Below are 27876 nucleotides of genomic sequence, written 5' to 3' on the forward strand. Positions count from 1 at the left end.
TGGGGAACACCCCACAAGAGCTGCAGTTTTGGAGATGCTCTGATCCAGTGGTCTAGCCATCACAATTCGGCCCTTTTGGTCAAACTCGCTCACGCTTGTCCATTTTTCCCGCTTCTAACACATCAACTTTGAAGACAAAATGTTCACTTGCTGCCTAATATATCCCACTAACAGGTGCCATGATGAGGAGATCATCAGTCTTATTCACTTCACCTCTCACTGGTCATAATGTTATGCCTGATCGATGTATCATTTTAAGGAATAATCCTGTTATTGGGGTTGAAAAAAATAATGAACCACAGCAGTCCAAACTGTGTACACTGAATTTTATTGTTTTGAACATGAACAGTCCTCATTTGTTATTATTATTCATTACACACCAGCATGTACCAGAACATCACACATTGGCTTCTTCCTCGCAGCAAGAAGACTTCATGTCTCTACGTCACACTTTCGTCTTCCATTTCACGCTCAACAATGCATTATTTTCCCCCTTTCGTCCTTTATATTATTCCTTTATTCATAAGTTACTCGAGTCACACATAATTTAATACAATAATTTAATATCTAGTAATCATACAGGTCTAAACTAGTCTCTAAAGCAGTGGAAGCACAGTTTCCGTTAATGCACCACATAGATACACAACACACGTAAAGATATGGCCATGATAAACAGATTTACTCTTTAATAATAATAATAATAATAATAATAATCCTTCATCGTATTTGGGATTACTAAATCCTCTGAGATTACGTGTGTGGAAAAAGGTGAAAAAGTGCCGGATATAATATTGCCTTGGCAGGGTGCGTGGTGTACACTGAAGGTTGTGTTGACATGCACGACAGGTCAGAACACACACACACACACACACACACGGATGAAGGGTTGAGACCGCTTTCTTAAGAACAAACGATGAATGAAGGGAACTTGTGTTGTAATTTCGATATTGTGGTGGCGTTCACTTGATGATGATGATGATGATGCTGACAAAACTTCACGGCAGCATCAGATCTCTATGCATAGAAACAGCTATTTCTAGCCAGTGTTGGTTAAAGGAATGATCATCGTAAATCAAACACTTTTGACAGAACGTGTCTGGTGTCAAAAGTTTGCTTCCTTACTTTCATGCACTGGAGGAGCTTTAACTTTTGCTTTAACTTTACATTATGGGAGGCGGAGCCTAGAGAGCAGAACGACGCCAAACTGCGATGCTAAAGATACTGACGTGTCCCGCTCGTTCAAGATGGCTGCCGAGACATACCTCCATTACTTGTTAGCTGCTATCTTTTTATTTATTTTATGTATTTTTTGCCTCAAACACATTCTCATTCTTCCTAAAGGGGTTGTACTGGATGCTGTGAACCCTTTTACTGGTTCCCAATAAGCAAAAAACAAAAAAAAACCCTTAATAAATCAATAAGCCATGCGGTTCTTCATCAGGAGTAACAGTGCTGTTAATCAGTCAGGACATGAGTGACTTTACTGCTTTAAAATAAAATAAAATAAAATAAAATAAAAAACTGATTATGAATAATATTCTCAATAATAATTAATTAATTAATTAATTAATTAACAAACAATAAACATTTATTTTGCCATATAGTGAGCTTTAGTTGCTAAGCTACAAAACAAACTAAGAGTATTGCATTGAACCCTAGCTCACTGATTACGTAATGTGGCTTGGCCAATCAGATTTCAGAAAAGAAAACAATATAGATATATTATTTCTTTCATAAAATGCATTTTGGTAAAAAATATCTCTACAATACACTAGTATGATCCATCGATGTGGCCTTTTTTTTATTTATTTATTTGCTCTATTTCTGTTTCTAGCTAAACGTGATATTCATGCTATATTCCACTGAGTGTGTTCATCTAAATAGCATACGTATTTCATGCCGCAGCCGTAGTGAAGCCTTTAAAATCCGATTTTTTTGGACGTTTTTTAACAGCCTGAGAGCGTAGAGGAGTAAAAATGGTTGGATTAACAAACTTTGTGTCATAATAATAATAATAATAATAATAATACGTGTGTATATTAATATACACAATGTCTGTATTGTGTAGAATTGTCTGCATATTTCACACACACAAAAGAAAGCAAACTTCTGACGCCAAAGATTCGGGCGATATTGTATGTTTATACACGTTTTTTCTTTTTCTCAGTTGTTCCTTTAAAACCTGATTTGGACAATAAACCAAAGACATAAAATCACAGTCCAGATGATATGTTTGCATAAACATTGACTTCAAGCACCTGCGGAGATGCTGATAATGATGCAGTCCTTTTTTCAGAGCAGCACATGACGTCATGATGTCGTATTTTTAAACAGATTTCACGTATATATATATATATATATGTTTACCTTCTCAAATTTCAGGTCTACGGCGTGTTCTGTGGCATGAATGATAACTGTAGACATATTGCACTTTCTATATAGATCCCGCCTCGCTAGTTTTTCTGCACTCGCTACGTGGATAAATGAAATGTTTGTGAATTGTGATGAACGTAAACACATACACACACACACACACACACACACACACATGCAGGGTTTAGGATGTTTCAGTCGAAATGAGAACATGTGAGAAGTTTCAGGGAACCTTCAGCAGTCATGTGCGTTAAACCAGAGATTAAAGATGGAGACGGTGCTCATGGCCGTCACGTTAGTCCAGAGAAAATCCAACCACAACACAAACACTACACATCTCTCACAGCACGTTGGTGGTATAGCTGCTCCTCCACTTCCTGTGGAACGTAGAAGAGCATCTGTCCGTTAATGAAGCGGGTGTAACCAAGCAGGAGGAAGAGAAGTTACACCTGAAGTGGTTTCCATCTGTATTTTTTTCCCCCTCTCCTCTCCTCTCCTCTCCTCCTCTCCTCACTGTGGCATGTGTGTGAGCTGAAGTGTGCTGGTGGGTTTAGGTTTGCTTGACGGTGAACATGGGCAAAGTTTAAGAGGAAGAGGAAGAGGAAAGGGAAAGAGAAAGTAGAGGACAAGTGAAGACGAGAGAAAGAGAAATGGAAAAGAAGGGTGGAAAAAAGAAAGGGGGGGTCAGAAGGAAAGGAGAGAAGAGGCAGAATAAAAGGGAAACAAGATGGAGAGAGAGAGAGAGAGAGAGAGAGAAATAATGTACCAGAAAAGGCAAAGTAAAGAAGGAGAAAGAGACAGGGAAGAGGAGAAAGAACAGAGAAGAAGAAAAAGAAAAGGAAGGAGAAGACAACATAAATTGAGAAGCTAAAAAAGAATAAAGGGGTAAAGAAAGGCTTGGAAGGAAGAACAGAATCAAAGAGAACCAAAAAGAAGAGAAACCAAGATGAGAAGTAAAAATTAAATAAAAAAGAGACAATTAGTGTAACTGAAAAAAGAAGGAGCGGTAAAAAAAAAAGATAGAGCGGGTAAGAAGGATGATGAAAAAAGAAAAGCAGGAAAAGGGAACGTTGGGGAAAGTAAAGAGGGACAGATGAAAGGATAAGAAAGAAGAAAAGAAGAAGAGTACAAAAGAAAATAGGAGGAAAAGAAGTAGGATTAGAGGATAAGAAGAGCAGGTGGAAAAAGAAGGATGGGGTAGTTAGGAGTCAGATGAAGGAAGAGGGCTCTCGGGGCTTGAAGGGCTGCCCCTGCTCGGCCGGCTGAGCAACACAAGGAGGAAACAGAGAAAGAAGAAAGAGTGAATATTGAAAGAAATATTAGAGCAGACGTAAGTAAAATGGCGTCCCCAAAGTCAGCAAGGCTGGAAGGCAGGAGCCTGGGATGCTAATTCAATTCTCAACCAAATGTGCATTAAAATCTGGTCCTCAAATCATTTATTACCCTTCAGGTGTGGTCTTCCTGCCCTGTGACTTCAAGGAGCACTGATTGAAAAACAGAAGGACATAAAAAACAAAAAAAGACAAATAACGTAACGGAAGCGAAGGTGTACAGAAGTGCACTCGACAAATAGATGCAATTATACTCGTTACTCCAGTCGTCACCTTGGAGTGATAACGCATCTGCTTCAGGAATGAGCTTTCATTCAGCAGAAAGGAAAAAAATGACAACCGAAGTCAGGGATTGTTAGAAAGTCATGAAGGATGAGGAGACGTAGAGAAATAATATAGAGAAATAATATAAAGAGAAAGTTAAATGGACAGAGATGTGTGTGTGTGTGTGTGTGTGTGTGTGTTTCATGCCGAAGTGAATCTGAAGGAGATGAGGGCAGCCTGGATTTCTGTCCCCTTAGGTCTGGTGGGAGGAGCTAATAGTCTAGAGGGAGGAGTCTGTGGATCACATGGGTCGGGTGGGTGAGGGCGGTGGTCGTCGGCTGCCATGGAAACACACACAGGAAGAACACACGGATGAGAGAGAAGACAGGGACAAAACACATGTACACGTACACGTCTGGGTTATTTGAGACGTTTTTACGCAGAACAAATTCACGTCACAACACACACGAGACGATGTGGAGGTCGGGTAGCGTAGCCTCACGATGAACTCTTATAACGATTATTAAACATCCAACAACTCCAGAGTCATTTACAGAAACCGAGGTTCTGTAAAATTCCGATTCAAACCATCCGAGTCTGAAAGTCTGAGTCCAGTAACAATTGCTGGTTTATATTTCAGAGTATTATTTCCCAGAATCTAATCAAAAACAAATAGAATTATTGAAATAAAATAATTTATTAAAACAAATAAAGTTATTTAAACTAATACAATTATTAAATAAATATTTTAAACAATTAGAATTATTTAAATTATTAAAAAATAATAATTTGTGTTATTTTATTTGAAAGGCAGTGTTTCATTTTATTTATACTCTAGGCTTCTTATATAGGAGAGGGGGGGGGCATGAAAAATATAACAAAGTGAAAGAGAAAGTCGAAAACGTGGCAGAAAAAGAGAAAGAAAGCGAAAGAAAAAGACAGCAGGACAGGAAAGAAAAAAAGAAGAAAAAGAGAGTGATGGATGAGGAGAGAAATAGTGTGTATTGGAATATAGGAGAAAAGAGAAAAGAAAAGTGTTGAACAATTTTAAATATTAATTCAATTATTTTTAATTCATTTTTTAGGGGTGCCAATACTTTTGACACACTGGTTTGTTAAAGAAATTATTTTCTTGGAATAAACTGAGAAATTGTTTAGTTAAAAAAACATTTTATGATGCTGTTTATTCTTCCTGAATCTATATGTTAATATAGAGCATAGCATTTCAGATTTATATTAAAATACAGGAAATTAATTTTTACTAAATAACCTGGAAATAGTTTTGGCTGCTGATTGAGATCTAAACAGTGGTCAGTAACGGAATCAGACTTTCGGACCTCACAGCATACACATGGAGTTGCCTGCACATGGTGGACCAAAAACAATGGTAGACCTTCAGAAATGTTTCATGCCACACTGAACAGCAAGCAGTTTCCGGTAAATCACAGGACTCATCACTGAACGTCTGATCAGATGTCTGATTACATGTAACAGAGCCATGTTTAAACATTCAGCCACCAAACGGTAGATGAGAGTGGCGCTAGAGCTGGGCGATATGAACAAATAAAAAGAAGAGTGTAACAAGTAACAACACAGATATTAGATGATAACTAGGATCACATATGAAGTCATTGTAGTCATTGTGGATAAAGGATTTTTTTTTTTTCTGGGCCAGAAAATAGCTGCACACCTCACAGGAGTTACTCTGCACCACACACTCGTTCAACTGACCATCCATCACGAGCCCTAGGCTGCTTTAACAGAGGGTGAGGCTGGTTGTGCTGAAGACTTGATGTTTTAGTTTTATTTAGACTTAATGATTAAAGGTGCAATTTTCTGTAAGTTAATTGTATGAAGCAGTATGGTGCATTTAACTCCAGCTGTCAACACAGATTCTGTAGATGTTCAATTAAAATACAGACACATTATCTGGTTAAATCTATAACACTGAAAATCTTTTTCCCCACTTATCGCCCATATCTAACTAACTTGACTAGCTTGTTGCTAGATCACAAGTCTTTAGTGGTCCTACTTTTTAGCTTGGCACACAGAAAAATTAGGAAAAATTAGGAATCAAGTCCCGCCCCCTTTCTATTTTCATTGTATTTTTCTGTGTAATTTATTGACATATGTCTCTACTAAGCAGAATCGAGAGAGAGAGCGAGAGAGAGAGAGAATTCTTTGTTGGGTTTTGATCAAACTTTATCGCCCAGCTTTATGTGATGTCATGATGACAAACAACAACCAACAAACGACTGACAGAAAACATCCCACACTCAGCAAGGTTCATTTTCACAGTTCAAGCCTTGTAGAACCGTGCTATGACAGATCTGTGAAATGTATCGGCATTTGTACCGAAAGTGTGAGTTTACGTGCTGTACAAGTGTTTACGACTGAATACAAATCAAAATCAGTGGAGATAAATGACATGAACAAAAGGTGATATCCCTGTTCTGCTTGAATGAAGTGAAAAAACAAACCCACAGGCCACACACACACACACACACAGTGTGCACTGTGAGCCGATAGGCACGTTGTCCTATCTCAGATCTGTTCCGAAACCCATGGGACGATCTGTAAAGCATTCACATCACATCACTGTGCCGATAGAGATCAATTTTACAGAGTAAAACATTCGCAAACGTCCAAAAATGAGAGATCGGTCACTCTAGTAAAGTTATCTATATCTGCCATCCGACCCTCCATGATTAATTATACCGTCCTCCAAAAACATCAGGGTTGGGAACTCTTAGTGCTAACATACACCGATCAGGCATAACATTATGACCGCCTGCCTAATATTGTGTTGGTCCCCCTTTTTGCTAACAAAACAGCCCTGACCCTTCGAGGCATGGAACTAGATGCCTGAAGTTGTGTTGTGGTATCTGACACCAAGATGTTAGCAGCAGATCCTTTAAGTAATGTAAGTTGCAAGGTTTCCATGGGTGGCACCTCAGGACATGAAGGATACTTTTGATAGATACTGACCACTGCAAACCGGGAACACCCCACAAGAGCTGCAGTTTTGGAGATGCTCTGATCCAGTGGTCTAGCCATCACAATTTGACCCTTGTCAAACTCACTTGCCCATTTTTTCTGCTTCTAACACATCAACTTTGAGGACAAAATGTTGACTTGCCCACTCACTAACAGGTACCATGATAATCAGTCTTATTCACTTCACCTCTCAGTGATCATAAAGTTATGCCTGATTGGTGTAGAAATAAATAAAAGAGTAAATTTATCCAATTCAAGTATTAGTCAATGGAGAACAGCATGTTAAAGGAGTGTGGAGCATCTCAGATTTCTGTATCATGTCCAATCCAGGACAAGAGGACAGCGCTGACCCGTTTATTAGTATGTTTGGATAAGACTGTATATGAATTTTGAAACTGACGCTCAAAGAGGTTTATTGAACTATTTATTAATATGACTCTGAAATTCTGTCAGTTTAGCTCATCTTAGCTAGCAGGCTAGTGTTACTATTAGAAATATTTTTGAATATTTCTCTCAGAATCCTGTCAGTTTAGCTCATATATTACTTAGGTTAGCATTATCTATGTGGATTTTAAATCAGAGTGAACTCATGTTAGCTAATGAAAGGCATTATGACTATAACTAAAAAAAAATCCTCTCAGAATTCATGTCAGCTTAGCTTTTATTAACAACTAGGGTAGAATTATCAATGTGGACTACAAATATTTATGAATATGACTTAAAATTCCTCAGAGATCCTGTCTGGCTGATTGTTATTAACTAGCAGGCTAGAATTAGCGGTAAAATATTATAAAATATTTTCGAATATGGCTTCAAATTCCTCTCAGAAATCCTTTCAGGTTAGTTCATATTAGAAAAACAGCTAGCATTATCGATGAGAATTATAAACATGTCTGAAATTCCTCATAAATCCTGTCAGGTTAGCTCAGTGTAGCTAATTCTTTTAGTGTTAACAGGGAAACATTTAGTCATAGTTATGGACGTTACTAAACATTCCTCAGAGGCTTATTGATATTAGCTAGCAGGTTTGTGTTAGCAGTAAATATTATGTCTTTCAGAAATGCCATCAGGTTTAATTGGTTTACATTTTAATTGTGTATTTAAAGGAAATCATATTCAGTATTGTTAGAATTTTAGTCTGCATATGTGAAAACATGACTAGCCTGTATTACAGTCTTTTGATCGTGAAATAAATAGTGGTTTCACAGACACTAGCACAACATTTAGGCTAATTTTTGCTATTTTTGCTTCTGCTTTCAGGCCGGCTCTGCTTCCAGACAGTCCTTCAGACACATTATTACACTCGTTACCATGAGTTAACAATGTGAGGGACTTTCTAACGTTTATGTTTGTGCGTGTGTATGTCAGGAATGTTTATCCAGTTCTCAGAGGAAGACGGCCATGCAGCGAGCAAGGGGTAGGTTTAAGCAAAGATGCTATGGAGATGAGGACCGAGTACCGTACACATACCAGAAGCGCTGGTCCTCACTGGTCACTGATTGTAATTCTGTGAAGAGTAATCATAATCAACAGGTAGGGTTGAGGCGGAGTGAAGAAGGAGGGAAACGTGGAGGAGAGGGAGAGGGAAGGGATGTGCAAGAAACACGGTTTACATGGAGGAGACGTTAGCACAGCTCTGCGCTCAGCTAATAACAGGGTGAAGTGCAAAACCTCTGAGCTAACGTCGAATAAAACCGATCTGATGGCACAAAAATACACAAAAGTTTATTGTAGAGGTTTTGCAGTTCAGTTTATGGATAATTTCAAAGAACAGCAGTGTTAGGGTTTTTGGGTTAGGAATGGAGGTCAGTAATATTTATTTCCCCTGAAATAGAAGACGCTTTATATATATATATATATATATATATATATATATATATATATATATTTTATTTATTTGTTTTTGTTTTCATCACACTGCATGCAATATATGAAAATATTAAATTATATTTTTATTTATTTTTTTGATAAATTGATTTAATATAGTCTGGATAATTTATCCAAAAACATGCCAACATTTTTAATAACAATAATTGTAACAGGCTCATTTCTTAGTGTCTTTACGGTAGACATTCTCTTCTAGTAGTTATGGTATTTTTTCAGTAGTGTTTAACTTTGTTTATATTAATAAAGACTTCTTTGTAAGAATTATAAAATTAAGTATTGTATAGTTATTTGCTTTAAGCTGACAACGTCTAGGGGAGCGTCTTATACTCCAGAGTGATTTATTAGAGTTAGTAGCAAAGCGTGAACATGTTTTCTGAGGCTTTAACAGTGATCTAATGGTTAATACTCTCCATTAATATCGAGAGACAGTTGTCTTATTAGTTTTGGATTAAAAGATCTCCAGGTTCAAGCCTCTTTAATTCACTTCATGCTACAGATCATAAGAAACTGTTAAAGTGCCCATGAAATGGTGCGAGTTTATTAAAGTCTGAATTATTTCTACAGTTACATACAGGAGGTCATGTGAGCGCTCTATGGAGCATTTCATATGAGTGCAGATTTTCTGCCGAAGTTTAAACCACTTATTACAGTAAATAATGACCTCAAACATCATTTAGTTGGATATATGTCCCATAATAACAAGATATACTTAAAACTGTAAAACTCTGAAACTTTGATTTCATGGGCACTTATTGTGGTTATCGTTAAAGTGTGTGTGTGTGTGTGTGTGAGCATCAGGAGGCAAGCAGCTGCAAGACAAGTTTATGTCACAAATCACACAAATTGACCAATCAGAAGCGAATGTGTAAACTAATGAGGAAGCAAATATCAACAATGACCTTCTTTCACTCATTCACTCACTCCCTAGCTCTGGCTGCTGTTAATGTGGGGTGGTGTGTGTGTGTGTGAGGGTGTGTGTGCTCAAGTATCTGTGTTCATTCACTCATTCATTCACACTCGATATGTTGATTACACCAGACGTTAAATGGCTGAACGTTTGAACGATAACAATAATCCAGCTGAAATTAATACATCTAAATCTGTTCAATGAATGGTCAAAGCATGACTGTAGCATGTTTTACAGAAGCTTGTTAGTCTGTTAGTGAGTTTTTATCGTTTAAACGTTAAAACAAAAATGGTGACTGATGAATATCCCTAATCATCACTCACCCTCACCGCTCCACTCAGAGGTGTCTCACACTCCTCGGCTGAGAGCAGACGGATTATCTCATTAGGCAGGGCTAAATACACTAACAAGAAACCAACTTCGAAACCTCTTAACAGCGTTTTCGCAAATCTTCAAAATGCTACAGCTTCACTCTCTCACCTGGGGACGCTGGGAGGAGCCCGGTTTGGCCGAGAGGGCACCTGAGGGGGCGGGCCTCCAAACGGGTCCGGAGACACCCCAGGGCGAGACGGCAAAGGAGGCCCACCAGCGGCAGGAGGGCCTGGGGCGGAGCCACGAGAACCGGGGCGGCCTGGGGGTCCTGGAGGAGGAGCTCGTCTCTGAGGGGTGGGACTGGTAGCTGGAGACCTACAGGTGAGAAAAATGATCAGAAGTGCATCCAAATAATGGCCCGATCAACATTATATGCCAAATTCGAGATTGTCTCTGAGTTAATAGAGCTGAAAAAGCAAACCTATACACCATGTAGACTGTCTATTCTGAATTTAAGTGCTGACACTGGAGACAGTTACAGATACAGCTGTGCTGCTGTCAGGGCTGCTGTTCTAGTAAACTAATCATCCCCTTCTGACCAATCAGAAACATGAATTCAACAGCACTGTGGTTTAAAGCAAGAGAAATTCTTACATCATCGAACAGACTACTTTTAAGGTTTACTTTTAGGTTCCAACCTTGCATATTATTTTCAGGTTTTTTCTTTTAGAATTGGGAGGTTAGGATTTAAGAAAGAAACTTAAGCCACTTTGAAAACAGGAGCAGTACCCATTTTCCAACAGCAGGTGGAGCCACTGCACTGTTCATAATAATGAACAATCACATATAACGATGGGAAGCTGGTGCACCAAAATCCTCCAAAGTATTTCCTGTTATCTGTTATTCATCCACATAGTATTGAGGCAATCTCTCTCTCTCTCTCTCTCTCTCTCTCTCTTTCTCTCTCTCTCTCTCTGTCTCTCTCTCTCTCCTGTTTTCTTACCTTCCCCCAGAGCCTAGACGCTGCACCTGTAACCACGAATCGTCGACAGGTGGAGGCAGAGCTGTAGACACTGTGCTGGTGCTGATGTCTCCGATGATGCTGAGGGCTTCTTTGAGCGCGTGGTACATACGCAGCATCTCGTCCCGATGCTGAGCCTGCTCGGCCGACTCCTCCATCAAAGTGTTCTGATCGCCACAGGAATAAAGCTGAGCTAGCAACTCGGCATTAATGAACTCCTTCGTCTGAGAGTCATAGGGAGAGGGAGAGAGAGAGAGAGAGAGAGAGACAGAGGGGTAGAGAGACAGAGAGAGAAAGAGAGAGAGACAGTTAGAGACAATGTTGTTGTTTCATTTAGGATTATTGTTGCATATGATATATATTTATATTTATTTTCTTTTATAGGTCATAAATCATTATAGACCAGATTCAGGAATTTACAGGAATTAGGAGTTCAAGCAAAGTTGGAAAAATGGGTGACTCAATATTTTCAGCATTGTTTCTCCGTCATGTACATTAAAGTCCACAGAAAGGAACGGCTTTTAAAGGGAAAGCCTGTGGGCGTGGCGTTTGCTTTCGTTCCCTGCAGCATGTTTGTGAAAGACGTGTATTCTCTTTAGGGATGATGTCAGGTCCTCATGATTTAAGGCAGGATGTGCAGATTCCCTGAGGATTCGTGAATTTGAGGATTTCTGGATAAAAATGTGTCGTTATGTGAACACCCTTACAGCAAAAAAAAAAAACAGGAAGTAGTGTTTGCCCAGATTTAGTATTTGGATCATTGGAGTGATTGAAGTTGTTGTAAGAGCTCACACTGTGTATATTTATCTGTGTGTGAGCTCATAAAGTGACTCACGTCTTCAGCAGACTTTCAAAACCAGCGCACAGCCGACTGGACTAACTCACTACTGGACAACAATACTGGTACGATGAGGTCTGAGGTCTGCTTTTCTTTCACCGGAACTCACGTTGTTGATCATAAGGTGCATGATGGTCTTAGGCATGAGATCGCGGACGGTCTTGTTGACGATGCCCATGTAGGAGTCTACCAGGTTGCGGATGGTTTCCACCTGCCTCTCCAGCTGGGGGTCCATGGAGTGCATGAAGCCGTCCGAGCCGTTCTCCTCGCTCGCATCGCTCTAAACAGGTGAGGAAAGCTATCTGTGAGGTGTTGAGGTGTGATTAAGATTATTTGACTGAAGATCAAGCGAACAAATGAGGGTGAGAAAGAAAAATTAGATTTTAGTGTCAACAACATACCTTGTCTTTTTCCTAGAGGAGATAAAAAAAAAACCCAGCATCAGATATATAAGCATAATAACTCTACAGTAAGGACATTGATGATGTAATTATAATACTGATAATATTTATGCATATACAGAAATAGAACTGTTTTTGAGGCAAAACTTATCAGAAGATAAAGATATCATGATACAGCTCTATAATTTAACTTGGTGTTTAGTGAAATGAATAATAACTCACCACCACACGCTCTGGATAAACACCAGCTCTGAGGAACGAGGCCTTCCAGCCATCCACTTCCTCCTGACTCTCACAGGCCAACTCCAGCTGACGATAATCTTTATACACATTCCTAAGAGTGTTGGAGAGAGAGAGAGACAGAGAGAGAGGTAGTGTGTGTGGGAGAGAGAGAGAGAGAGGTAGTGTGTGTGTGTGTGGGAGAGAGAGAGAGAAAGATAGTGTGTGTGTGTGTGTGTGTGCATGAGAGAGAGAGAGAGAGAGAGAGATAGAGTGTGTGTGTGTATGTGTGTGTGAGAGCGATAGAGAGTGAGAGAGAAAGAGTGAGAGAGAGATGATAGATAGATAAATAGACAGACAGATAGATAGATAGATAGATAGATAGATAGATAGAGAGAGAGAGAGAGAGAGAGAGGGGGAGAGAGAGAGAGAGAGATAGAGTGTGTGTGTGTGTGTGAGAGCGATAGAGTGAGAGAGAGAGAGAGAGAGAGAGAGAGAGATGATAGATAGAGAGAGAGAGAGAGAGAGAGAGAGAGAGAGAGAGAGAGAGAGATGAGCCACATGTCATGAGATAGAGCTCTATCATTATAAGCAACTTTTTCTTCTAAAGCTAATATTAAAATAATCCATCGCTACAAATATCAAATAAAATGATAAAGAAAGTCTTAGGACAGTTGTTGGGGTGTCGATAAATGTTCACGTCTTCTTTTTTATGTTATGTTATTCTTTGTAGGTTCGTAATTAATTTCCTCAGATACGGGACTAGATTTTCAAAGGGAAGAATCTGTCGTTTTGCCAAAGTTTCTAGTAGTTACACGGCTCTGATGGAGCATGGATCTGAGCTGATCTTCAGGAAAGCATGACACTGCAGAATTTTTACTGTACTGCTCCAGAATTTGAAAGCTAACTCCTGCAAAGCTGGTTTGATAAGAGAGACAGAGAAACAAAGCCAAGAATATCCAGACTAAACGTTTCATTTTTATTTATATAGTAATTCAACCAGGAAGTAGACATGACTGAGTAGTCAGGAGAACTCTGGTAAGCTGATGCACTTTCCTGGGGTGTACACCGATCAGCCATAACATTATGAGCAGAGACACTTGCAGTGAATAAGACTGATGATCTCCTCATCATGGCACCTGTTAGTGGGTGGGATATATTAGAAGCAGGAAAAATGGACAAGAGTAAGGATTTGAGCGAGTTTGATGAAGGGCCAAATTGTGATGGCTAGACCACTGGATCAGAGCATCTCCAAAACTGCAGCTCTTGTGGGGTGTTCCCGGTCTGCAGTGGTCAGTATCTATCAAAAGTGGTCCAAGGAAGGAACAGTGGTGAACCGGCAACAGGGTCTTGGGCGGTCAAGGCTCATTGATGCACGTGGGGAGCGAAGGCTGGCCCGTGTGATCCGATCCAACAGACGAGCTACTGTTGCTCAAATTGCTGAAGAAGTTAATGCTGGTTCTGATAGAAAGGGGTCAGAATACACAGTGCATGACGGGTCAGGGCTGTTTTGGGAGCAAAAAGTGGGACCAACACCAATATTAGGCAGGTGGTCATAATGTTATGCCTGATTTGGTGTATTTTAGACATTTTATTATGTTATTATTTCTCAGTATATGAATGATTGTGAATATCAAATGGAAGAAAAATAAAGAAAAAGGATGCTGGAGTGTTTCTAAATACGTTTCAGTTTGCTGTTGTCTCTTGTTGTTTGTGTTGTATGTGTGTATGTATGGTGTGAAGACGCAGGTGTAGCTCACCTCTGCTCAGTGTTGAACAGGGCGAAGATGTGCTTGCTGGACATAAAACTCTTCTCCACGTCTCTCAGCTTCAGGTTGTCCACCTGCAGCATGTACTTCTTCTCTTTCTCCTGCAGAGGGCGAGAGCGAGAGGCGTTTGGGAAAGAGAATCAGATTTAAGAAGTTAAAACCGAGACATGGGGTGAGGGTGAGGGGGCATGGAGCTGGGGAAGGAGGAGGGGAGGGGGGGTTGGTGTTGGGGTGAAGATTTATTTATTTTTTTATTTTATTTTAATGACATTTCCATGTTCATGACACTGAGTAGTGCTAACATCTAGCAGCGATTTTACAAAAGATGGAGGCTAAAGGAAGCAAAGGTATTTTGCGGTAATGAGGGAAAGAGAGACAAGAGAATAGCGAGGAATTAAAGAAAAAAAAAAATGAAGGGCAAAATGAAAGCTTGAAACAGTACACCAAAGTCTGAGAGGAAGAAATCTTTCTTTCGTTTGTTCGTTTTTTTTTTTTTTTTTTCTTCTCCCCCCTCAGGCCTCACTGCACGAGGGCTGGAACTGATTAGAGCCAGCGGAGCTAAAATAAACCGGTGGGGCGACAGTGTAGTCTGCACCCGGGCCGGTGCACCACAGCAGCCTGGCGGGCCGTCAGGGGCAAAACCCTCGCTGCTGGTATTCCCCTACCCTGAGAGAGGGCACCACACCCTGAGCTGCCAGCTAGGACACCACAGCACCATGCTGTATCACACACACACACACATGCAGCAAGCATCAATCCACCCAGACCAGCTGTGCAGGACCAAACCAGCCTGGTTGGTCTGTGTGTGTGTGTGTGTGTGTGTGAGACTAAAATAGCAAGTGATGAGGAGTCACTAGCTGGTGATCTGGCCATGCGGTTTTTGTGCACAAGTCAGGTTTCCCTTCTATACTTACTCACCAGAGGCCACAGAGTCAAAAACAGACCAGGATCAGGAACAAGGAAAACGATATACTTTTTTTTTTCTTTTTTCTTTTAGGACTTCTCGGTTTTTCTTTCTTTCTTTCTTTCTTTCTTTCTTTCTTTCTTTCTTTCTTTCTTTCTTTCTTTTTTCAGCATTTCTATACATGACAGCTGAAGGTCATCTTTAAACGACTCACATCTGTTGACTTCCTTAACACTAGAGTCAACCGTCCAACCCCTAATGACCCCAATTGTACTGACTGATGAAACTTAAACACAAACACACACACAGACACACACACACACATACAAATACACACACTGACAGAAACCAGCCCTCCATCAGTTATCATTTAATCACTAAAAGGTTCAGAGAAATATTATTTGCATGGTTAATAATAATAAAGGCTGTGGGTGACTGTGAGTCTCAGTGGCTGGCATTAGATTAGGAGAACGTTAGGAGAACGTTAGGAGAACATTAGAAGGTTTTTTTCAAATGTCATCATTGTATGAAAACCATGAGTGTATCAGGTATTTAACAATTCCAGAACATTTCTAATGATCATCTGATATCTAATATTTTTTTTATTCATGTCCATATCTTGCTCAGGTTTTCTGAAAATATTTGAAGCGTAACGCTAAAATAAACCCGTGAGTTTTTACACACACTGATAATATGATCACTATCTGATTTTGGCAGGATTCTACGATGCCTTTCGGATTAAAGATCTTATTGGATTTCGGTAAATCAGATTTTAGTGAAGCTGTTATCTGTTATTCTTCCCTAGGTTTGTGTGAGTGTGTGTGTGTGTGTGGGTTTGTGTGTCTGTGTGTGTGTATGGGTGTCTGATAATGTGTGGGAGTCTGATAATTGGGATTTTAAGCTCAAGGACACTCTTCATCTGTTATTTTCCCCCAGATTTGTATGTGTGTGTGTGGGGGGGAGGGTGTCAGTGTATGTGTGTGTCCGTGTGCTTGTGTGTGTTCGTGTGTGTGTGTCCGTGTGCTTGTGTGTGTGTGAGTGTTTGTGGGTGTCAGTGTTTGTGTGTGTGTGGGTTGGGGGGGGGGTGACGATGTGTGTGCGTGGATGGGTTTGTGGGTGTGTGTATGTATGTGTGTGTGTCCGTGTGCTTGTGTGTGTGTGTGTGTTTGTGGATGTCAGTGTGTGTGTGTGTGGGGGGGGTGACGATGTGTGTGTGGCTGTGTGTGTGTGGATGGGTTTGTGTGTTTGTTTGTGTGTGTGTGGGTTTTTTTGTGTGTGTCTCTCTCTCTCTCTCTCTCTGAGTGGATGGACTTGTGTGTGGGGGGGGGGGGGTTGTGTGTGTCTCTCTCTCTCTCTGAGTGGATGGGTTTGTGTGTGTGTGTGTGTGCAAACAGAAAGAGAAGAAAGAGAAATAAGCACTTGAAGACTTTCGGACAAAAGAGATTCAGCTCAAAAGGCTTATGTGTAAATTGCAGCTTTAAAACACACACACACATTTTTGGAAGGAGTCTCCAGTGTCAGTGCTGTGTAACAGACAGAGATAACAGACAGTAGCTGTAACATCTTCCAGAAGAGTCACTAATCACTGATTATTTTACAGCATGTCATCAAGTATTTTATTCCTGCAATAAATTTAATTAAAAGCATTTTAACTCAAAAGGTCCTGTTTTTAATCATTTTCCTGATTGTAGGATTCGTCTATATGTCTTAAATTCCCACAGCTTTCCCGGACAAATCGGATCAGGATGAGCCGCATGCACAGGGAATCCTATAGCTATAAATACTGCCTAGATGTTGCACTTGGCTCGTGGATGGATGGATAGAATGGGATTGGTTTGGAATGATGGGAATAAGCTCAGAGCTCGGCTGGAGCTTAGGGGCTTTCCGAAGCCACAGCAAGGATAGAGAGAGAGGGAGAGGGAGAGGGAGAGGGAGAGAGAGAGAGGGAGACAGAGAGAGAGGGAGAGAGAGGGAGAGAGGCAGAGAGAGAGGGAGAAAGAGAGAGGGAGTGAGAGGGAGTGAGAGGGAGAGAGAGGAGGGAGGGAGAGGGAGGGGGGACAGAGAGAGAGAGAGAGAGAGAGAAAGAGAGAAAAGTGTCCCTTCGGCCAGGTAGACGTGCCAGCTGGCCCAGGTGATGCTCACTAGAGACAAAACACTTTGTTAGTAACGCGTTGAGAGGGTGACGTCACTCAGCAATTGTCCACACACACACACACACACACACACACACACACACCATGTGCGCACACACACACACCATGTGCACACACAGGGGAACAGCCTATTTAGTGACTCATACATTTTCCCTTCCCCTGGCCAGAGTGTAAAAAAAGGAAAATGAGAAGGAAAGAAAGGAAAGAGAAAAGAGAGAGAGAGAGAGAGAGAGAGAGAGTTGGATGGTGTGAAAGGTGGATTATCTATGACGAAGAAGAACAGAGAAAAAAGGAAGAAATGGGCTTATCTATCATGCTACAGTGCAGAACCCAGACAGCAGTTCATCCTCTTAACAGGACTTTATATAACACACACACACACACAGAGCTAGGCAGACAAGCTAACTTATACAAACATAGACCAATACACGCTTAGAGTTTTCCTGACAAATTCCATTAACTATGCCCCACACACACACACACACAATCTCGCACTCAATCCCCTTCTCAAAACAAATCAAAACTTTAATGCATAGGAAACAAAATCACATATGTTCTTCGGCCTGGTTTGACTCACCCCCCCCCCACCCCCAAAGAGTTAAAACACACACACACATTTTGGCAAGGTGGTGAATGGAAGTCATCAGAAGGTGAAAAGCCTAACTCCGCTGTGTGTGAGGGCAGACCTCTGACTTCCCCCCAATTCCCTGAAGACACACACACATGCACACACACGCTGAACGATTCTCCATGCATTCCCACAAAGCAGCACAGCTCACTACCTCCAGAGGTTTCAGTCTAACCTTGAACCTTTCCAAAGCTTTAAATTTAGAACTTTTTTAGAAAAATGGGACAGCTTGAAAATATAAAGGGCTGAAATTTCAGCCTGGAAATTATTACGGATCTTCGTTTGCTAAAGAGTGACGCTGAGTTTCAGGGTTCGCCCGTCCGTGTGTTCAAGAAGAACTTCGAATACTTTCCATTGTTTTGTTTTAGTTGTGACTAATACTGCCGCAATTATAAAAGCGGAGGAAGTTCGGCCCGAATTCATAAACACACCTCACATGTTGTGCTCCAACCCCCTTTGGTAATCCAAACAAAAAACCAGGGTGAACACACTGCACGGAGCGCTGACACGTCCACGTTCGCATCCACGTACCTTTTCTAACTTTCATGCATGGTGCAGTAGGGAAATGCAAGGATTTGCAAAGTGCATGCGTACGAGAGAGCGACTATAAAACACCTCCTAAACTCGCAACATAAAGGAAGCCATTTCATTTCCCTTCGCTTTATAGCTGCATTAGCTGCTTTGATATATTTGCAATGTGTGTGTGTGTGTGTGTGTGTGTAGGAGAACCTAAAGGAGAAAGTCAGACTAAACTACACACTCTTACACACTTATTTGGTGTCTATACTAATTTGCAACACAGATCATAAAAGCTGAACTGAACCACAATAAATGCCAGAGCAGAAAGCTCATGCTCTACAGGTTAGAAAAGATTGTGTGTGTGTGTGTGTGTGTGTGAGTGTGTGTGTGTGTGTGTGTGTGTTGAGTCAGAGTGAACACTGGTGACTTGGGCTTGCATCAAAGGCAGCAGAAACGCAGGGCAGCATATGGGAGCAATAACACTGCTCCTAACCCCTCATTACCAAGAAGACTGTGCCTTGGGCAGGAGCCAATGGCAATTTTCGAAACGCTCCCTTCTTTTCCTTTTCACCGCGTCTTTTCTTAATTTGCGAAAGAAAAAAAAAACCCCGGAGAAATAGAATCACATTCCTCTTAGCATGTAACTCTCAGGGAAACGTTTTCCTTTATGTTATGAAATGTTCTAGTTTGCACAAGGAAAAAATAATAAATCCCCAAAAACGACGGATTTTCCGATTCAAACGCGAAAGAGTGAAAGAAAGGAGGAAAGAGAAGAAAGAAAGAATTGATGTCTGCAGAAATGGGAAATGGGTTCAATTCAAACCAGGCCTCAGAGCTGCTGGATGAAACAATGGCTCAGACTGCGTTAACCCTGTACACACACAAAAAAAACGCCTTTCGCACCTCCACTACACACTCGCAAGTGTTCAGGAGACTCTCACACGTAGGTGACAAGCGAGGACTGTCCGGAAAACGTCTGGCATCCGACATCAAGGTTTTACTAGATGCTCCTCAAAGGAAAAACGCGGCAAACAGGAAAAGCTCAGAGAAAGGAGCGAAGCGTCTGTGTTCCACTTGTGCAGCATTCACACTCATTCTTACAGAGTTGCACTGTGTTGATGTGGATGTGGTGTAAAATTCCAGAAAATTATTACTAATTCCAAAAATATAATTCCGAGCAGTACCGACTGCAGCCTTTACTGCTTTTCAAATATTTATTTTACACACGGTTTGAGAAAGATATCCAGCTACATTAAATCTGATGATTTATTTCATGAATCTTTTATTTATTTATTTATTTAATCTATTTATTTATTTATTTTTATTTACTCTATTTATTTATTTATTTTTATTTATTTATTTTTTTTAGAGTAGAATATCGTCCGGTTTTATAAAACAATTTTCCAAACATGGAAATTTGTTTATTTAGTTAAAAATGACGTTATTATTATTATTTTTTTTTTTTTTTAAATCCTTTTAGAGTTACTTTTAAATGTTGTGGAACGTCCATGTCTCTCTCTTCTTGAATCAATTTTTAAAAATAAATAAACAAACAAACAAACAAATAAATAAATAAAAACCCACATAGTATAAACCTGAAGACTTTTCCAGGGTTACTGGTTTACCAATGATCCTGGAGACTCCTTCCAAAAAATCTCCTTTCAAACAAATGAATAAAAATTAAACCATATCAGATAAGATGAGATAAGATAAGATAAGAAGGAAAGTCTTTTGCCAGAGACTACTTCATAAATAATAATAAATAAATAAAAATTTTCAAGTCCTTGTGAAGCTACAATAAAGGTAAAGAATTAGAAGAAGCGTATTAATACAAAGCCGTGATTCGCCCCGCAGCCAGAACTACTGCATGATCGGCTTTACGAATTTACCTTTTAATTAAACGGTTAATTCGTTTGATTTCATTGTTTTTTGGAATAACACAAAAATATCTTTATAAAAGAGCCGAAGCGAGTGTGAATTTTTTTTCCTCTGCTCGAAACCGCAGCCATCTTAGTGACATCCGGATGGTCGTGACTCCAACCTCTGTGACTGCATCCCCCATATAAAGCATGTGAACAATCTGAAGCCTTTAATAACAGGACGACGGCTTGTTAACGACGCAGCGAGGTTTCCTGAAAAAAAAATAGACGCCTCGATCCGTGCAGTCGTCATTGTTTGTTTTATTCTTTTCCTTTTATCAGCTAGCATTGTTTAGAGACAGTGTGCAACAGCCTCTGCGCTTTAGGGTCATCCTGGGATTTAAAGCATATCAAAGCAGCAGAGGCCGGATCGGCTAATACGCCTATAAAGGGGAGGAAAATGAAAGGGCTGGCTTTGTGATGCGAGTTTAGGAGCTGTTTTATAGTCAGGCTTGTATACATGTGTAACTGAGGCCGGTTTTAGGGGCGAGTCGGCTGACATGTTCTTTTAGAGAAAAGTTCCTTTTCCTGTACATTTCCTTCCTTCCTTCCTTCCTTCCTTTTTTTATTCATCGATTCATCTTCAGTAACTTGTTCCAATATAATTAATCTTAACCCATGTATCTTATTAACACAGTGTGAAAGAACGTAATGCATTCTACTTTATTTAAATAAAAAAATAAAAATAAAACAAAATTTGATTGAAAAAATATAAAACGAACAAGCTTAAACATGTGCACTATTGAAACGTATGCCATTAAAACTTTATTACTATCTATAAATATAAATTCTGCGGATTTGTACTTGAGTACAATTTAATATTCATAATATTTAAATTTGGGTAAATTTTGTCTAATTTAAATCTACTCCTTAAATGTCCAAAAAATTTATTACGACTCTTTATACATTTCTTTCATCTTTTCATCTCACCAAAAAAAATTCATCCAATGAGTTTTTATTTCATTTATTAATTTTTTTTTTACAAATCTAATAATAAATTCAATCAATAATCTTTTGTTATTTAAGTCTCCTTTATAGTTTCTCAGAACCAAGCTGCGTTTTTTTTTTTTTTTTTGTCTTATTAACATCACTAGAACAAAATTCATTTCAATCTTTCAATTTATTTTTATTTCTTTAGCACTTTCCACAACGGATGTTGTGACAAAGCGGCGTAAAAGACACATACAAATTCAGGATCTAAAATGTATCCGGATAAATCCCTATAAAAATATATCAAACATGTTAGGCTTCGCACCATTCCATCACTATGATTAGTTCCTAATTTCTGTATAAGCTTCCCAATTTTTACATTGTAAGCCTGTATTTCAGCTGAATTTCTTCCGTTTAAATCATTTACGTATTATTTTTTAGCTTCATTTCTCTTTTTGACATTTCTCTGCTATACTCCACCCTTAGAAAGAATTTTTTCCTGAAGAAATTCTGATCAATCGATTAGATTTGAAGTGAAAATAAATTATTTTTTTCCTTTAATTTGCTAAAACAGTCTCGCGAATGATCACGACACACAGGACGCTTTTTTTTTTCTCTCCCTGCTTTCATTTCGGTCCCATTTTTCATCCGAGGAGCTCGGACATGCTTCAGAGGAAGATCATACATCTTGAGGGGGAGAAGAAGAAAAAAAACAAGCACACTTGTTTATCTCATCAGCCTTGATTTGAAACTCCAGATGCTCCCTTCTCCTTCGTTCTGTTCAAGAAAAGAGGATTTAGAGCTCTCGGTGCAATGAAGTGATGAAGAGATGAAGTGATGAAGAGATGAAGTGATGATCTGTGTGTGATACGTCTTCACTGTTATGACTCGTGTAGTGTGTGTCGTGTGTTTTGGGTATGAAGCGGTGTGTGTGTGTGTGTGTGCACAGAGATAATGATCTCATCAATGCTTGGTGATATGTGGTGTTACTCCCTCACACACACACACACACACACACACACACACACATGAAATGCACAGCAACAGGCAGGATTTTGTGTGTTTTTTTCCCCTTATCTTTCTCTCCAGCTCGTTGAAATTCACAAGCCTCACAGCTCTCGGGAGATTTCTCTCAGCCTCTGACTCTTTTCTCTCGTAACTGTGAAATTGATTACAACCACATGGCGGCTTTTATTACGCTATACAGTAAACGTACAGTACTCATTGTTACCATCACTACGCCGAGGTGTGGCGCGATTTTTCGACTTTTCCGAACGAATGCCTGCAAAAAAAAACCGCCTCTATTTTCGAAACCCGGTGAAATATAGCCGATACACGGCGTCTTCCATCCGTCCTCCGCCTTTCCACATCTCTTTCAACCCTCTCTCTCTCTCTAGCGTCTCCCTCCTCCTCATCCGCCTCTCTCTCTCTCTCTCTCTCTCTCTCTCTCTCGCTCTCTCTTTCTCTTGGCTTGACTGTGTAAAAGTGCGAGACTGCTGACCCAGCTCCCAGAGGAAGCCGTTTGAAGCGTTCAGGTTCTGGAGGAGAAACCGTAGCTAAAGCAAACACTGTCACCTCTCAGCAATTGGGTCGAAAATGCCGCCCTTCTCACTGGCTTTTTCCGAGTCAGTCGCCCTGCCCTGGTTAAACTAATACTTTCAGCGTATATGTAAAAGGCAGTGCAAAAGTTTGCGTACCCTTTGAAATGAAAAATGGAAGAGGCAACGAGGCATTTCGGGTTTCACTGACATTCCTGTTCCTCGCCTTATTGCAGACCACAAAAATGCTCCGAATAAAAAAGAAAAAGACACACACACACACACACACACACAAAAAAAAAAGAGTCTCCTTTTCCAGAGAAGCGCGCCTATTCTCAAATAACTTCTGCTTGACGTCTTGGTGACCAGAGCGCTCTGAGATAATCTTTGGTTTCTTTCAAACTCTTATTGTAGTAAATGAATGTTTATGATTTTGAACGTTCTTTGGGGGGTCAAGTGATAAAGTGCAGAAATCATGGAATGAGCAAAACTTTTCCACTCAGTTCTGTGTTTATTAATGGACACGATTTGCCCCGGAGGTTGCTCTTGATTTTGTTTCTTAAAGAAACAAAATTCGAATGAAGAGGAAAGTAGGGAAGAGATGTTCAAAAAAATAAAAAATAAAAGAGGGGTAAAAAAAAAAACGTGTATTATCGTTTGATAGAGAAACAGACGTGAAAATCTTTCCAGGATGCATCCCAAACCTGAAGTCTGGCCGACGTAGCCACATCAGAGAGCCGAGAGCTCGCTAACTAATGCGTACGCTAAATCTGCTCCAGATTTCACTCCCGCTACTCGAACCACTATCTGCACTTTCTGCTGGTGGGGGTGCTGGACGCGGTGGCGGGATTGCGAGGAGCGCTCCACGGCCAGCATAAAGGCCTCTTTATTCGCTCTGGACAGGGAAAGGAAATCAGCTTCAGCAGAAAAAACACAGCAGTCCGAGCAAAGCGGCCACAGGGCTGCACATCTGGAGTTATTACAACCCTGCCTCCTCGCCAAGAAACTCCGACATTCCTCCAGCAGCTACAAAGCCATGGAGCCTCAAGAGTCATCCACTCCGACTCCCACACATGCACACGGGCTGACACACACCCCAACCACCCTCCCTCCTCAACACACACACACACACGCACACACACACACACACACACACACACAGACTGCCGTTCTCCCCCCCAAAAAGATCGGACTGGACCGACCAATCCGCTCCCCCCCACCTTTTTTTTTTTTACAATTACACAAGACGCATGCAGCAAATTAATGCGATTCACTTCCTGTTGACCTTTGACCCACCACTTCCTGCTGCCTCCCCAAAAAGCGGGAGGAGGGAAAAAAAAAAGCCAGACAGAGGACGGTAGAACGGAGACGGGGGTGAGCAGAAAAAAAAAGAAAGAAAGAAAGAAAGAAAAAAGTTAACTCCGCCTCTTTCTCCTCCATCTCCCTCTTTCCTTCTCTCTCACTGGGAAAGTTAACAGCACTCTGCCACGTCAAGCTTACGAGTTGCCGCTGTGCCACCCGGTAGGAACGAGACGATGCTCTCCGTTCTCCGTCTCCTTTCCGAGTCAGAACGCGTACATGACGCGTTTTCCAGGGAAAATCTCCGGAATTCAACGCTGGGACAGATTTTTTTCATCCGAACCAACATCAGGGCCCGGAGACAGACCTGCACTTCTAATAACTTCTTGTATAATTCCAAACTTTTACGGCCTGGCTGTCTGACTTCAAGAGGCGTCTGGCTGAAGAGTCTCACTCTGACTCTGGAGAAGAGAAGACGGATGGGACGGGGACGGGGATGGGTGAAGTGTGAAGAGAAACATCTGTGCTGAATCCAGACTGCCTTGCACTGCAGAAGGTAAAGTATTTGCTTGGTGCTTGAAACTTCTCTGAGCTTTCAGAATTCAGGATGAAAAAATTCTAAAGATCTGTATCTTTGTTCCTAAAAACACTTTTCAGACCTAAATGGACTGTTCCCTGAGTAAAGCTCATGTCTGCTGCCGATTTTTTTCCAGAGTCCCGAGAGGAGGGAAAACATGGAGCTTTTGGGGTGAGTGCTTGATGCAGGCAATGCATCTGTTCATTTTTGTCATTTTACCCCGTGCACGATGCCGGGTCGGAGACGGGGGTCAACGAGGGCACGTCTCCAAGTCCAGCATGTGGCTAGTTAAATCGTCTAAAGCGACGTGTGCACAGAAATCTAATCAGAAGTAGAATTACGGATTACAGACATTATTGCTTTTGGGTAGTTTTGGGGGGTTTCGGGATGTAACCTGAGAATGTGTTGCACTCCACAGGAGGCAGGACGGAGCGCTGAAAGGAGCACTGCACCACCGAGAGCCTTCACTTCTAACTTAAATGGTAACTCATACAGCCATCTTTTATTTCTGAATGAACCTGCATGTGAGTGAACATGTGTGTGTGTGTGTGTGAATGGGTATTGAATGGAGTAACAGAGAGGACATTGACCTGTCCCGCCTGCCCAGTGTTCAGACTACCTGTTCAGGAAGTAGCGGTTGTACAGTAGTCTGCACATTGGTTAGGCTGGGTGGGGAAGCGCGAGACTCGACCCTCGTCATCGATGACAACGCAAAACGTATCCACCAATCCACAACCCGGTATGATTTACTCAGCATCTGTGATGTGAAATCCTTTAATAAAAATCCATCAGACTCCACGTGAAATGTGTGTTTCTTTATCATCTGAAATAAACGTGATGTCACTTTACGCTCATAAAGTGACACCTTCCCTGGAGCTGAAAGAGTTAATAATATTCTAGACAGGTTTAAAACACTAGGCTAGGTTTATCTCTCGCAGGAGGGATACAACATGACCTGGCAACACTCTGAAAAAAATAAAAAATAAATCCCACAGCCAGATAAACAATCATTTATATTTAGCCATGACTTACATGTAAGTGAACCAACCCCAAAAGAAAAGAAAAGAAAAGAAAAGAAAAGAAAAGAAAAGAAAAGAAAAGAAAAACTTACAAAATACACACAGAGGAACTAAGAAAAGGAAAAGGTAAGCTGGAAGAGTTTGACTATCCATCACTACACACACACACACACACACACACACAGAGAGAGAGAGAGAGAGAGAACGCATAACAACAAACAGAGCTGATGAACTGGCTCCGTTCTAAAGCTTTGATGAGTTGAATGTCAGTGGTGACTGTTTTACATCTGCTGATGAAGATGTGCCAAATTCAATAAAAATGCCTGGACTCACACACACACACACACAAACAAACAAACAAACACTCTGTTTTCGCTTGGTGCTTGTGTGGTATCCCAAGCTGAGTGAATCGTCTGAGTTTACAATGAGCAGTCTAAATGTGTGTGTGTGTGTGTGTGTGTGCATTTAGGAACACATAAGGTAACATGCATAAAATGCAATATTTTAAATAAATAAAAACCCCAAAAGAAAAAGGTTATTGAGTTTAAAGTAAGTGTGTGTGCGTGTGTGTGTGTGTGTGTGTGTGTGTGTGTGTGTGTTGGACGCTGCAACAAACTAGCCTTTAAAACTGCCTCCTTGACGAAGGCGAATAAAGTTGATAAACCTTATGTGCACATTTTTGGCAGCCAGAAAGTCTCTATGGGCATGTGAGTGTGTGTGTGTGTGTGTGTGTCTGTGTGTGTGTGTGTGTATTTAGCTATTTAGCTCCTTGTGGGGACAAAATGTCCCTGCGATTATAGCTAGACATAGGAAAGAAAAAAAACCCTTAAAAAACACTAAAATAAATAATAAAACAAAATAAAAAAAATATATAAATAAATCAATGAAATTGAAGTATTTTTTGGTTAAGAATACATCAATTTTTTTTTTTTGGCAAGCGCCAGCATTTTATTTATTTATTTATTTTTATTTTTTTTTTTTTTTACATAATGAGACAAAATCAATTTTAGGCATTTTTTAAAAAAAACTTTATTTTATTTTATCTTACTTTAAGCCATATTGTATTGTTCTCTACCTACAATAAGACACATGTTAATAGAATTACCCTACACAGGCAGTAATACAAGACCGTGTGTGTGTGTGTGTGTGTGTGTGTGTGTGAGTGTGAGAGAGATATCTGGAGGGGGGGGTTCAGTGAAAGTGGAACGAGAGAGGGGATCGTGTTGGCTCGTGCATTTGGACTTTTCTTCATTCATGTCTGCACAGTTTTTGCGAGGCTTTGGGGAACGCTAGGTTCGCTTGATTCAAAGCATGTCTGGTAATAGAAACCAGACCACAACCACCAACCCCTCTAACCTCCCCTCTCCACCCCCCATTCACCCCACAGCACCAAAATCCGGCAAGCAGAAGGGCTATAAAGAGTCTGAGAGTGAGAGAAATGAACCACAGGGAACAGGAGAGGAGAGCTGTTGCAAAATATATATTATATATTAATCCAAATTTTTTATTCAATTCTTTCAAGTAAATAATGTGTCACAGTTCACAGAGGTTCAGAGGTTCACTGCATAATTAAAGAATTTTTCGGGATCGTTTTAGGGTAACATCTAGTGCAATTTGATGAAAAAAAGAAAAGAATTATATTAAAAAAGAAAGAAAATAAATTTAGGATTCAGTTTCATATAAAGTGAGTAACAGCTGAGTCAAAAAGATGCAATAAGACAGTAGAAATAAAAAAAGGTTCCTGATACCTAAAAACACTGGGGTTAAAAAAGTACCTGGTACCTCAAAAGAAACCCAGCATTAAAAATGTACCTGGTACCAACATAAGCACTAGGATTAATTCAAGTACCACTGAACCTTAAAGAAATACAGAAAATAAAACTAGCCTTCAAAAAAGTACCAGAAAACACTAGTATGTGGTACCTGATACTTTAAAAACACTAGGGCTAAAATAGTACCAAGTACCAGAAGACAGTAGAGTTTTAAAAAAAAGGTTTCTGTTACCTTAATTGAAATACCTGGTACCTTAAAAACACTGGGGTTTAAAAGGTACCTGGAACTATAGAAAACA

At 40.3% G+C, this 27876-nt stretch overlaps 1 protein-coding gene across 1 annotated transcript in view; it reads right to left on the reverse strand.

The window, feature by feature from the left end:
- Window positions 1–309: 309 nt before the first annotated feature.
- Window positions 310–27876, reverse strand: part of dnm1a (dynamin 1a) — a 68282-nt gene continuing 40715 nt past the window's right edge. Inside the window, exons 17-23 of the mRNA XM_058382912.1 lie at window positions 14311–14420; window positions 12554–12665; window positions 12332–12343; window positions 12040–12210; window positions 11075–11316; window positions 10240–10446; window positions 310–3635 (exon numbers count right to left, since the gene is read on the reverse strand). Of these exons, the coding sequence (XP_058238895.1) occupies window positions 3575–3635; window positions 10240–10446; window positions 11075–11316; window positions 12040–12210; window positions 12332–12343; window positions 12554–12665; window positions 14311–14420 (915 nt within the window). The 3' untranslated portion in view covers window positions 310–3574. The remainder of the gene's footprint in view (window positions 3636–10239; window positions 10447–11074; window positions 11317–12039; window positions 12211–12331; window positions 12344–12553; window positions 12666–14310; window positions 14421–27876) is intronic.

This window comes from Hemibagrus wyckioides, linkage group LG28 (assembly GCF_019097595.1).
Source record: "Hemibagrus wyckioides isolate EC202008001 linkage group LG28, SWU_Hwy_1.0, whole genome shotgun sequence".
NCBI classification, from domain to species: Eukaryota; Metazoa; Chordata; class Actinopteri; order Siluriformes; family Bagridae; genus Hemibagrus; species Hemibagrus wyckioides.